The sequence below is a fragment of the Epinephelus fuscoguttatus genome, linkage group LG5 (genome assembly GCF_011397635.1).
Source record: "Epinephelus fuscoguttatus linkage group LG5, E.fuscoguttatus.final_Chr_v1".
Classification (NCBI taxonomy): Eukaryota; Metazoa; Chordata; class Actinopteri; order Perciformes; family Serranidae; genus Epinephelus; species Epinephelus fuscoguttatus.
In genome coordinates, this window is record NC_064756.1 from 10,503,410 (window position 1) to 10,516,676 (window position 13,267).

General features: G+C 40.1%; 1 protein-coding gene across 1 annotated transcript; it reads right to left on the bottom strand.

Moving 5' to 3' along the window:
• Positions 1-205: 205 nt before the first annotated feature.
• LOC125889249 (von Willebrand factor A domain-containing protein 5A-like) lies at positions 206-13,027 on the bottom strand. The gene is made up of 20 exons (XM_049577072.1): positions 12,800-13,027; positions 10,942-10,989; positions 10,518-10,720; positions 10,213-10,435; positions 8,837-9,003; positions 8,611-8,725; positions 8,320-8,492; positions 8,144-8,232; positions 7,625-7,769; positions 7,089-7,168; positions 6,870-6,984; positions 6,584-6,742; positions 6,298-6,401; positions 5,417-5,637; positions 4,957-5,016; positions 4,298-4,351; positions 3,772-3,819; positions 3,227-3,402; positions 2,949-3,072; positions 206-2,840 (listed from the first exon to the last, which is right to left on the bottom strand). The coding sequence occupies exons 1-20, from the start codon at positions 12,846-12,848 to the stop codon at positions 2,761-2,763; spliced, it is 2,433 nt and encodes an 810-aa protein (XP_049433029.1). The 5' UTR covers positions 12,849-13,027; the 3' UTR covers positions 206-2,760.
• Between the last annotated feature and the right edge of the window lie 240 nt (positions 13,028-13,267).

The following is a 13,267-nucleotide window of genomic DNA, read 5'->3' on the forward strand; positions in this document are numbered from 1 at the left end:
TATTCCAAAACGCCTCTGAAAGGCTGTAAAACCTTAAAATTGTATTTGGTGATGAGTTGCAGCCACTGCAGTGGAAATCATTGGAGCAGACTGCACAAAGATTCTGTTCAGCGTGTGTTCGACAGCCCACACAATAACGCAGGACACTTGTCTCTCTATTCTTCCTTTCTCCATTTTTGCAAACAAACACACCAACACATTCACAGACATGTACATGCACTTTAATCACAGAGTGTTAGTATAATATAACCCCATATACGTGGGACTTTGTTGCAGGAAGGATGAAAACTATGGGGTGCCATTTGTAAAGTGTCTCACGCTGAAAATAACATCAACATTTTGCCACATTTAGCTTCAAACAATGTTTAAAAAAGTGTTGTGAATTCTTTAACATCACCTTTTACCACATTTACAGCAATATTTGTTAACTTAGAAATATATTAAATAGTTAAATCTATATATTAAATGTGGCACCTAAATGTTAAATGTTAAATCTAAATATTAAATCTAAACTTTAGTAGTTTAGTGGGTTCAGCGACGAATCGCATTGTTGATTTATCGCATCACGTGATCTGGATATTGTAACGTGGGCCCAGAATAGACTCCACAGACTGTCATTGAACCAGCTCTTTGAAGTGAGCGGCTGCACTGTCTTTCTCCCTCACAAACTAGTCTTTCTCAACTTGTTCCAGATCAAATAATCTGAGATTAATGGATACAGAGTAAATTAAAGCAACAAACAAAGAAATTAGGAACTGGCTCGTACACTCTAAAGAACCGGTTCACTCATTCACTTCAAAGAGCCGGTTCAAAGACTCGGCTCACTAATTAAAACCAACTTATCGGGGGAAATGAACACTTGAACATACATTAGCGTGACAATAACTACATAAAATAACAAAAAAACATGTTTGGAGAAAGTTTATTTGACGTGTACTTTCAGTTGTTAGTGTCCCTTCGGGAATTGCCGTGTTGTTTATAAATACGTCCGGGTAGAAAACCATTAGAAAACCATTAGCTGTTAGCCCCGTTAGCGGTGTCTGTAATGACTCATTAACTCAATGCGCTGAAAAAAAAAAAAAATTTCCAGCAGATGTCTTAGTTACAACATTACTGAGCTAACTGGAGTAGTTTCATGTCGTATCCAACAACAGGAGGCTTTTAACAGATCACGTCCTGATGTTAGCTTTGCTGCTGCTGTTAGCTGTCCCTGTCAGCTGCTGCCACTGATGCTTTCTAAATACTTTCTAATACTTTCTAAACTGAATAAATACCACACGTAGCAACACAAAACTGCTTTGCTAGCTCAATCATGTTGTAACTAAGACAACCGCTGGAAAAAAAAATTTTTCACGGATCGTTTATTGAGTTATTACAGACACCACTAACGGGGCTACTGGTTAGCCCAGCTAATCTACGATAACTCGGAGGTATTTGTAAACAACCAGGCGATTCCCAATCCCTCCGAAGGGACACTAACAACTCAAAGTACACGTCTAATAAACTTTCTCCAAACATGTTTTTTGTTATTTTAGGTAGTTATTCAGAGTTATTTAGTTATTCAGTTATCACGCTAATGTATGTTCAAGTGTTCATTTCCCCCGATAAATTGGTTTTAATTCATTATTTGATTCTATAAACACAGTCTGACCATCTCAAGCTTTTATTTTGGTACTTCCGGTGACCGGCGGTGTGAATTTGCATATCAGCTAGATATTTAGTTTCACCCAGAACATTTAGATTTAACATTTAACATTTAGATTTAGATTTAGCACTGAGATTTAACATTTAGATTTAGATTCAGCATTTAGATTTAACATTTAGATTTAGATTTAGATTTAATATTTAGATTTAAGGGCGGCACGGTGGTGTGGTGGTTAGCACTCTCGCCTCACAGCAAGAGGGTTGCCGGTTCGATCCCAGGTATGGGAGCCCTTCTGTGCGGAGTTTGCATGTTCTCCCCATGTCAGCGTGGGTTCTCTCCGGGTACTCCGGCTTCCTCCCACAGTCCAAAGACATGCAGATTGGGGACTAGGTTAATTGATAACTCTAAATTGTCCGTAGGTGTGAATGTGAGTGTGAATGGTTGTTTGTCTCTATGTGTCAGCCCTGCGATAGTCTGGCGACCTGTCCAGGGTGTACCCTGCCTCTCGCCCGATGTCAGCTGGGATAGGCTCCAGCCCCCCCGCGACCCTCAAGAGGATGAAGCGGTTAGAAGATGAATGAATGAATTTAGATTTAGATTTAATATTTAAAATTAGCATTTAGATTTCACATTTAGATTTAGATTTATATTTAGATTTAACATTTAACATTTAGGTGCCACATTTAATATTTAGATTTAACTATTTCATATATTTTTAAGTTAACAAATATTGCTGTAAATGTGGTAAAAGGTGACGTTAAAAAAATTCACAACACTTTTTTAAACATTGTTTGAAGCTAAATGTGGCAAAATGTTGATGTTATTTTCAGCGTGAGACACTTTACAAATGGCACCCCATAGAAAACTGTGTGCAGCCTGAGTGCAAGATGTCAACTGAAATGTAATATTCATTTTAAGGCACAAACAACCCTCGGACTCAGCTGTTACTAACCTTCCGTTAACATTACAAAATGTACAATGTTTAAAAAGGAAAACACAAAAAACATCATGGTTAAAGCAGGCAGTTCTTAATCTTGGTACAATATGGCCTGAAATGTATGCTGACAGCTTGAGGATTAATCTGTAATTTAGTGTTTCTAAAGCACATGTAAACTTCAGAGTCCCAGGGCGTCTTTCTTCACGTTGAAACCCAACAGAGTATTTCCAGCTTCCACACACTCTGTCACACATGGTGCTGGAAAAACAAACACACAAAACAAGTTAACAGCAGAGTGAATGTGAGCAAACAGCTGATTTTAATCAGCACACACTGTTAAAAACAACCAATTATTCTGGTTATTACCATTCTGAGCACGGAGCCATGACACAGCCTTCATGGCCAGAAGCTCCCACTCATCCTGAGCATCCATCTTGGAGCCATGAAGCCAGATCAGAGCCAGAATGGTGGCCCACACTTCCTGGTTCACCTAATTCACCAAATCAAAGATAAACAGATGCGTACTTCAACTTGATCACAGATATGGTCAAAGCTTTAATCTCCCTCCTCTGTCTGGTTACAAAGCATGTCATGAAATCTGTTTTAAAATAATTCCCCTTATGATTATTGTGACAATAACTCACCGATGCAGGCTTTGGCTTTTCCACCTCCTTGCTGGTTTTTCCCAGTGCAGCAGCCAGAGCTGAATCCAGCTCCCAGCTGCCTGACGCCTTCTGGAGGGAGATCAACTGCAGCAAAGGGTCTCTGGGTGGCTGCTTCAGTGAAAATTCTTCTTTTTCTTCTTTTTCAGAGCACTCTTCTGCAAAGATAACATATTCTTGTCACACACCCATCATTTAATACTCACACATAATACTGATATCACTGACATTCACACTCCATATGTTGCTCTTTTTTAGTTATTTATTAATTTGGTCTAATTTGGTTTGATTTGCTTCTAATAAAATATCCTTTGTTAACTGTTAATCATGGTGTGTCTCCCTTTTGTTATGGCCACTTGAGCCGGGTCGTAACAGCCTTAAATAGCCATGGCATACTGAGACAGAATTGTGTTGCATTGTGATATTCTTTTTGTTTCTACCCTGTTTCTCAGTTTTTGATGGTGTACAAACTATCTTGAAAACATTAAAGAATGAACCTGAATCTGTTAAACTCCCATTTCACTTACCGTGAAACCACTTACTTAGCCACTGTGGCATACTCCAGGCCCCCATCTCTTAAGAGATTTAAAAAAGAAAAGAGTATGAGGTCAAGACATGAAAATCAGCAAACAAAAAATATCAAGTAAACTATTGATTTTGCTTTCATTACACACAGGAGCCAGAGTTCAATACAAATACAGTACAACTCGAAAAATAATTTAATTCTGTCACACATAATACTGATATCACTGACATTCACACTCCATATGTTGCTCTTTTTTAGTTATTTATTAATTTGGTCTAATTTGGTTTGATTTGCTTCTAATAAAATAACCTTTGTTAACTGTTAATCATGGTGTGTCTCCCTTTTGTTATGGCCACTTGAGCCGGGTCGTAACAGCCTTAAATAGCCATGGCATACTGAGACAGACTTGTGTTGCATTGTGATATTCTTTTTGTTTCTACCCTGTTTCTCAGTTTTTGATGGTGTACAAACTATCTTGAAAACATTAAAGAATGAACCTGAATCTGTTACACTCCCATTTCACTTACCTTCCTTTTCCATATCATTGCTCAGCTGCTGTGCCATACTCTGGGCCCTCATCTCTTAAGAGATTTAAAAAAGAAAAGAGTATGAGGTCAAGACACAAGAATCAGAAAACAAAAAATATCAAGTAAACTATTGATATTGCTTTCATTACACACAGGAGCCAGAGTTCAATACAAATACAGTACAACTCGAAAAATAATTTAATTCTGTCTTCAAAAATATAATAATTACACATTAAATAATAAATAATATCAGTGATGAATATCTGAACACCACAACAGTCCATTCTGAAGGTAATCAGGCTGTAACTACGACTAATAATCAAAATGAGCCCTCCCATATTTCAAGTTCAGATAACTCGAGCTAGCTGCATTTCCAGAATTACTGAAAAACTATTCAAGGATTGTTCAGACAAATTGAGCCCATAACTAAAAAGTCTGACTGTGCATATACAGCCACTGTGTGATCTCGCTTAGCTGTCGCTCTGGACACTGCAGAGATGTCTTACGTGGTTTCACCATGACAGCTCGCTTCTTCTTGTTACAACAACTGCTACATACCATGGTAGATGTTGTTTGCTCAGTGTTTATCTATATACTGTATTTAAAGGAATGCACATATACATGTTAAAATTCCATTTAGCCTTTATACTTATACTTACTCTTGACAGGAGAATGAGCAAACTGAATCATAGAGCTCTTCAGCACATGGGTCATCATCACTTTGAGTTACAAAAGAAAAAAAAAGCATGAGGTCAAGACATCAGAATTAGTAAGCAAAAATATCAACCAAGCTAAACTAGTGTCTGTGCTTTTTACAATAAGTCACAAGCTGTGAATAATATTTCAAATATTCACATCTTTCAAAAGTTCAAAATATCTCAAAGATGAAACACATAGACATGTCAACATGTGACCAGATACTGTGAGCAAAGAAAAAAATGCTAGCTCTCAAACCTAAATTAAACGTGAGTGTAACAGTGATACAGTGATTTATAAGTGATTGATGACTTTCTAAATGTCAAAACAGTTCACCATCATGCTTTCCTACATGCTGATTCCTGGTCAGCTATAGTGTCAAATGGTAACTTTTGATTTTTGATTTTTCTTGTAAACACTCACTTGGTGTTGGAACATTTCTGCGCACCAGAGGTCCCTGAATCGCCTCGCCATCGCCTTTGTTGACAGCAATGAAGGCAGTGAAGACGCTGCTCACTCCTGATTGGACACTGACCTCCACCACTTTCTTCTTCACTCCTTCACCTTGCTCTCCTGTGCACTCTTTCTCCTCCATCTCCAGGGAGCGAATCAGAGTCCGAGCAGCCAACCTGTGGACTGTTAATCTGCAGGCAGGAGAGAGGAGTCAACGTGTCTGCAAACACATTTGTAATAACCCTATCATTTTTTGTCATTCATCCATTGTCTATACAAGTTTATTCTGGTCAGGATCAGCAGGGAGAGAAAACAATAGCACCCAGAGGAAACTCACAGACACAAACTCTAAAGGCCTGAGCTACACAAAAAGCCTGTCAGCCAGGTGAGTGGTGGACACCCTTTGGGCCCTTTTTTAATCAACGAGGCGCAGCTACAAGCACAGAGTGGTAGTGGCGTCTGCTGTTTTGGTTCATGTATGTGCAGCAGAGGTGGTGATTATAAAAAACACTTCCAGCCAGTTACATCACTGTCTTCAGATGCTTTTAAAGTATTGCACCTATACCAGCAGTCTAAATCAATTGAAAAAAATCAATTCAACAATTCTCCTGTAGTGTCTGTCCTTTGAGAGAACAATACATTTAAAGCCATTCTCCGCATCACATGTGTGAGTCTCTGAGCAGACACTTAATGCCACGCATAAAGAAAATATTGTTGAATTAAAATATTAATGTTTCTCATTCCTTTCGACTGTTTTATTTCATTTGCTCTTAATAATTAAGTTAAACTTAACACTTGTAAGGTCAGGACCCAATGCATAACAGTGCTGCCTGACCAAAAGTCTGTTTTACCCAGTGTCCTCTGCAGGCGTGAGATTGAAGTGGAGCTGGTTCTGAGAGGGATGACCTGCCAGGCTGTACTTCACCGTCACACAGCCCTCTGCTGCCTCTGAACTCTGGGACAGCATTACAGTATCAGAAAACATGTTTATTACTTAGTACCCGATGGAATAAATAAATAAATAAATAAATTTCAAACAAAAAAATAAATTAAAAAAATCTAATTCAGTTTAAAATTATTTTAGTGGCATAAAAATAGATTGATACGTATTTCACTGTGAGATGATGCTGCTCTCACCTGTCCAGTCAGCTGGGCATAAATCAGTGACCTCTGACCCTGGAAAAGTGCTGTGATTGGTGGAGAGAGAACAGTGACAGAGACTCCCTTTGGCACATCCCACTTGACTGAGACGTCCACCACAGCTGGTTGCAGAGCAAATCGCAGCGACTGCATCACCTGATGAGTAAAACATAGGTTTAAAAAACTTTGGCAGAAGCACTGGGTTTTGATAAAATGTATTTACTAACATTTATAATCACTTTAAAAACTATTAAAAAAGTACATAATGACTGTGATTTCCTACTTTAGGCTGCATCCTCTCTTTCCCTGTGATGAACTGAGCGTGACCTCCTCCTTCCTTGGCCAACCCGTTGATAAGAGCAGAGCTGGCCCCTTCCCCAATCCCAAAAGAGAAACACCTACAATACAGGAGTTTTCTTTAAGTACACAGAGCATTATAACATGGGACATATACTCAGAGTTTTGTGGATGGTTGTTGGGTTTTGTGTTTTTGTATTTTCACCTGTGGGAACCTGAATTCTTCTTCACCAGATTGATGACTTGTTTGGTGTTCCCCACCTCTCCATCAGTAAAGACAAATAGCTGGGGGAGGAAAAATGCAGCATGTGCTGAGTCATCAAATCATTCTATGAGAGTTGTGCTAGATTGCTGATTTCGTAACACAGGCAGTTTTAATGGTAAAGTATAAAAACAACAAGGGTGTGGCAAAAGTGAACTGAATAAACCGGTTTGCCCAGGATAGAACTGGGAAAGGTGTGAGTCGAACAGTGGGAGCTACTGAGTGGATCAATCAGGCATTTTAAATGGGCTGTACAGACCATTCTATGCCTGATCCACTTCCGATGACTGATGTGTTTGTTCTGCGTACACAAGCTGTCAAACACTTTGTAAGCTCCATTCAAAGACTGAAATCACAAAGCATGTCCAGAAAAGGAATGTGCAGATGAGATGAGGACTTAGTTGTATGCCGTTTTTACTGGTCAAAGGTTCTTGTAAAGCCCATGTGTGTGTGTGTGTGTGTGTGTGTGTGTTTTGTACTTGTCTGGGTTGATTGGGAATGGTTGGCTGACTGTAAATTTCTTTGAGGGGCTCGAGGATCTCTGTTCCTCCCAGGTCAGCGTTCATGGCTTCAACTTTCTTCAGAGCCTCTTCCATGGTCTCCTCATTGTACTCCACACTTTTGCTGCAGAAATGCAAACGGAGGAGGTCAGGTGGTGGATGGATGTGTAGCACTATCAAGTTCTACACCACAATTCAGAAATCACATCCCGTCTCAGACCAACTTTTATAGGTCTAACCACAGTCTCTCCCAAGATTTAAGCACATCTTCGCTGTACTGTAGTTGCCATGCATACTTTTGTTTTGGAATAATTAATTGTAAAATGTTAGGAGTGAAATTTTAAAATCCTGACATTAAACGTAATCCATGATTTTACAGAATCACCCAATATCAATTATCTGTCAGCTGATAAAGCTGATAAGTTACCACATACAAGCAGTGGTATCAAATAATTTAGCACATTTTTTTGGACTGGGTGACACAAGGGAGTGACTTACGGGAAGATGCGTTCGTAGATGGACCCGAAACTATAGATGTTGAAATAGCAGCCCATTGGTAAGCTCTTCAACAAGAGCAGCAGAGTATCCTTCAGGCAAGGAGAGAACAGATAATGAAGGCTGCTGTGTGAGAGAGACACTGAATGATTTTATGATAGAAATGACACGATGAATACCCTGGCACTGCCAATGCGATCCTGACTCTCAGTGTTGTCCATAGGCGATTCCATACTGCCAGATCGATCCAATAAGAGCACAAACTCTCCATGTGAGGCAACTGAAGACATCACAGCCTGGGGGAACTCAGGGTACAGGCTCAGCATCACTACTGGATCACCCATCAGAGTGCCTGAAACACAACATATGTAACTCAGCTATTTACCAATAAAAATACTTACCTCTTATATTTAACACATCACATCAGTTTGTTTTATTTGCAAAGTACCACTTCACTAATTTGCACTCACCAGGCTTGGCAGACGCCTGTCCTGCCTCCACCACAGCAGTGGGCTGGTGGGCATCTTTGTAATAAATCAGCAGTTCAACATCTCTGTCAAACTTGTGTCCTGCAGCCAACTTGACCTGCAGTTCACAAAACACACTCATAAATATAAATCAAGTCATATACATCTTGTTCTCAGTACTGAGGAACAATCACACACAGCAGACACATCAGCACTGTACAGTAGCTACCGTGGCCTGGGTTTGCTCTGTGTTGAGGTACTGGAGAGGATCCAGGGAACAGCTGGACTCTACTTTAGAGACTGGACGAGGAGAGGACAGTCGGGCAGAGAAAGACAGATTGTAGGGCACCAGAGAGGCTGGAACAGAGGTCACCTGGACACTGGCACCTTCACTACCTGTGAACAACGTGAGAGTTAGGAAGTCAGTAATACTTTAAGAGACAATAAAAACTAAGACTCTTTGGTCCAGCAGAAGTTCTGGATGACCAAAGAAGATCTCAACAATACACTCAGTTGGTTTCGGTGAGAAACACTGAATGTAAACCTTTACTGTTTTACAAGAGATTTGTATTAAAAAGGAATATCAGCCAGTATATCCTTTGTTTAGTGTTGACCTGTCAGCACAATTGATGGAGGATGAGTGAGTGTTTGCCGCCTGTAAAAGACGTTGTGTATTGGACATCTTGTTTTTGACTTACTTTGCAGGGGCAAGAGTGGAGTGGTAGACATGGACGATGGTTCCAAAAATGGGGACCGGAGGGTGTGCTCCAATTAACAGGATATCACATTGCTCGGCCTCCCTGGGAAAATGTACTCCAGGGTGCTGGAAAGGAGGCTCTGACTGATTGTCAAACCTCAAATTCAGGAGAAGCAATTAACCAGCTCTTTGCCCTTGAAGGGCTGCTGTAAGGGTTGTGGGGGTTTGTCCATCTAGTGTGTGTGTTTTGGAGGAGAGTCCTATCTGGGGACCTCAAAATTGCTGCTCTTTGCAGATGATGTGGTTCTGTTGATGTGGTTCTGTTGCAGCTGAGTGTGAAGCAGTCAGGATGAGAGCCAGCATCTCCAAGTCTGAGGCTATGGTTCTCGGTTAGAAAAGGATGGATTGCCCCCTCTGAGTTGGGAGTCAGTTACTGCCACCAGGGAAGGAGTTTAAATATCTCAAGTCTTGTTCAAGAGTGAGGGTAAAATGAAGCATGAGATGGACAGGCGGCTTGACGCCGCATCAGCAGTGATGCAGGTGTTGCATCAGCCCACTGTGGTACAAAAGGAGCTGAACCTGCAGGCAAAGCTCTCCATTCACCAGTTCAACTACGTTCTGACCCTCACCTATGGTCATGAGCTTTGGGTGGTCTGGGCATCTGATCAGGATGACTCCTGAGCACCTTTGGTTAGAGTTTTTTTGCATGCACATTCAACTGGTAGGAGGCCCCAGAGTAGACCCAGAACACACTGGAGGGATTACATATCTCATCTGCCCTGGGAACTCCTTGGAATCCCCCGAGAGGATCTGGAAAGCATTGCCTTCCCCAGATAAGCAGATGAAAATGGATGTATGGATGGAACTTCTGTGTGCACTAAGCTAAAAGTGTTGGCTGGTTTTCCTACCCTGAGGTTGGTAGCGAGGGTTGAGCACAGCAGGCAGACAAAACCTCAGCCCATCATCAGCCTGCACAGCCAGCTCAGTGACGTACTCCAGCCTGATGGAGGCGCTCTCTCCTGGAGGCAGGCTGCCCACACTCAGAGAGAATATATCTGGACTCTGCTCACTCTCCTCCAACAGGAAGGCCTGCTGACCGGAGCTCAGTGCATCATCATACTCCTCACGAGCCTGGAGTACAGACGACACATGTGAGCAACATTTACTGTGTTTTTAAGCTCCATTGTGACTTAGTCTCTGCTGTGCAGCTCACCTTCTGTTTCTCCTTCACCTCAGCTACAATCTCTTTTTGTCCAATCTTAGCACTGAAATGACAGACAGCAGCATCTCCAGGCAGAGGGAAGACAAAAACTGCCTCTATTGGTTTGTCCTCCTTGTTCTCATAGTTCAGAGTGGAGACCACTGTAGCCACATGGTCCCTCACCTCCACCTCCACCTCGATGCTTTTCAGAGGAACTGACAGAAAAACAGAAGGACACACAATGAACATAATCTGTGTGTTAATTTCTCTGCTATGTTTTGTAACATTTTCTTTTTACACTGGTGAACCTGTGCGCCAAGATGATTGTCTTTACAACTATCATAAGCCTGTGCACTTGAAGTTTACATGAGCACAAAAAAACGGTTGTGAAGCAAATCAGACATTTCTGTCCGTTTGTTTCCTAACAACTCTTTACCTGGTTCCTTCTGGAGTGTTATCAGACCACGGCAATTCACCATCGTACCTGTACAACAATCAACAAGAACATTTGAGGACTTCTGCTTTGATGATATATGGTGGTGACTGCTACTCTACATTCTGGATGTTCTTCAGCAAATAAAACAAGTTATTTTTAAACTACTTAATATATTTATTGTCATCTGTTATGAATATCTTTGCACAGTTGTCTCCAAAAACCATGCTATTACCACAGTTGAACAAAATACCTTTACTGAGGTAAAACTAAAAAAAGTCTAAAAATACCAACAAAACATTTTATTAATTTACTGCACAAATCACCAAAATCACAAAATATATAAATAACAATAACCCATAATATTATTAACACATTGCAATTGACCGAAATAATATTGTAGCCACGCCCACATTTCCCTGCATGCTGGAGTTTGCTGTTAAGCTCACTGTTTTCTGTTCCATAACACAAATGTCTTTTTATTTTTATCTTTGTCCATGGTGTGTCTGCTCAGAACATGATGGTTTATGCTTCCTGTGTGTTAAATTATAGTTTGCACCATCATGACTCCAGCTGTATTTACCCACTTCAGCTTAATCAGAGTGCTGCTGCTAGGGTCCTGACAAAAACTAGGAAATATGACCACATTAGTCCAGTTCTAAAATCCTTACACTGGCTACCTGTCACTCAGAGAATTGGTTTCAAAGTCTTGCTGCTTGTGTATAAATCACTCTGTGGCTCAGGGCCCAAATATCTCTGACATGTTTGAGACATATGAACCTTCCAGGACCCTGAGGACATCTGGGACTGGCCTATAGACCATCACATGAGTCAGAACAAAACTTGGTGAAGCAGCATTTTGATATCATGCAGCTCAAATTTATGAAATGTGCTTCACAAATAAGCTGAGTTTGTTGAGCTGTTACATGTCAATAAAGGTTGACAGTGTTCAGAACTACTTCCTGTTCTCTGTGAAGCAGAAGCTGTCACAATATGTACAAAGATTCCTGGAGATAATAATGTGACCACAGTGAAATCTAACATCTACACAGACCTTGACGGCAACTCCATGAAACCCTTCTGCCAAGGATTGTTGAGGGTGAATGAACCGATGGGGCAGGCAGTGCCATCTAGTGGCCTTTTTTGGTCATGGCAGCTGACAGCCATGATGCAACCAAATAATTTCAATTGAAAATATATACAAACAATAGTTAAACAGTTAGTTAAACAATAGTATAAACAATAGCTCAAGTGTTATTTGTACTAAAGGAATAATTACTGAATATAATAATGAAATTGATTTTCACAAGGTACAAGAATGAAGAAGGTGTCTGACTATCAGTAGGTGTTTATTCTTTATTGATTTATTTATTTATGGCCATAAGTTTAGTGTATGTGTATTTGTGAGTGTGTTAACATACATAGCTTGTGTATACGCATAGCCTGACAAAGCAAAACACATCAGATTGGATAATAATAATATACATATGAATTTTTATTTTCTAAGCATTTCTGTAATTATTTATATCTTGGTGTAAGACAAATATAATTGGTAATTAATTTAATATATTGGAATAGGTCTCGAAGAATGAATTGAACAGCCTTATACTGATGGGAAGCGACATCATTGACTAACTAATTTATGGAGAAGGGGTGCGATTAAATAAGTTTGTACTTCCTCCCACTCCTTTTTGGACATGTAAATCAAATCAATATAGGCTACATTATTTTCAGGGTTTTTTTTATGTCTGTCTACAAATGTATGATTATTTTGTTTACTTGCTACTTACCATCTCGACATAAACTGCTACTAACCAACTAAATAAATAAAAACATAAGCAATAAATAATAAACTACTTACAGTATGTCAACAACACACACCACCACATTAGTTTACTCCTGAAAATCATCTTCGAGTCAGATCCTCCAAGCAGCCTGGCACACCTGACTCACCCCAGATATCCGAAAACATTAGTATCCCATTATTGGCTTGTAAGAACTGCTATAGAACAACACACTCTTAACTTCCTGTATAGTGCCAACACAGACCAGACTTTTCTAACCACGTTTCTGACAGCTATTGGTGAGATTAAAATAGAAAGAGACGTCACTCTGATAGAATGGCACAGCTCAGCATTAAAAATAAGCTGATGTAAATTGCAGGCAACTGACTTCCACGACTCCCAGTAAAGCTCGTGTGCAAATTCAAACCCAGTGTGACAGTATCCAGCAGGTATTAGTAAGGTTTGTTTCCCAGTGTACTACGTCTATGGAGAAGACTTGTTGGTTTGTTGTGCAGAATCATGTGAAATGACAGATGTGAAAATGA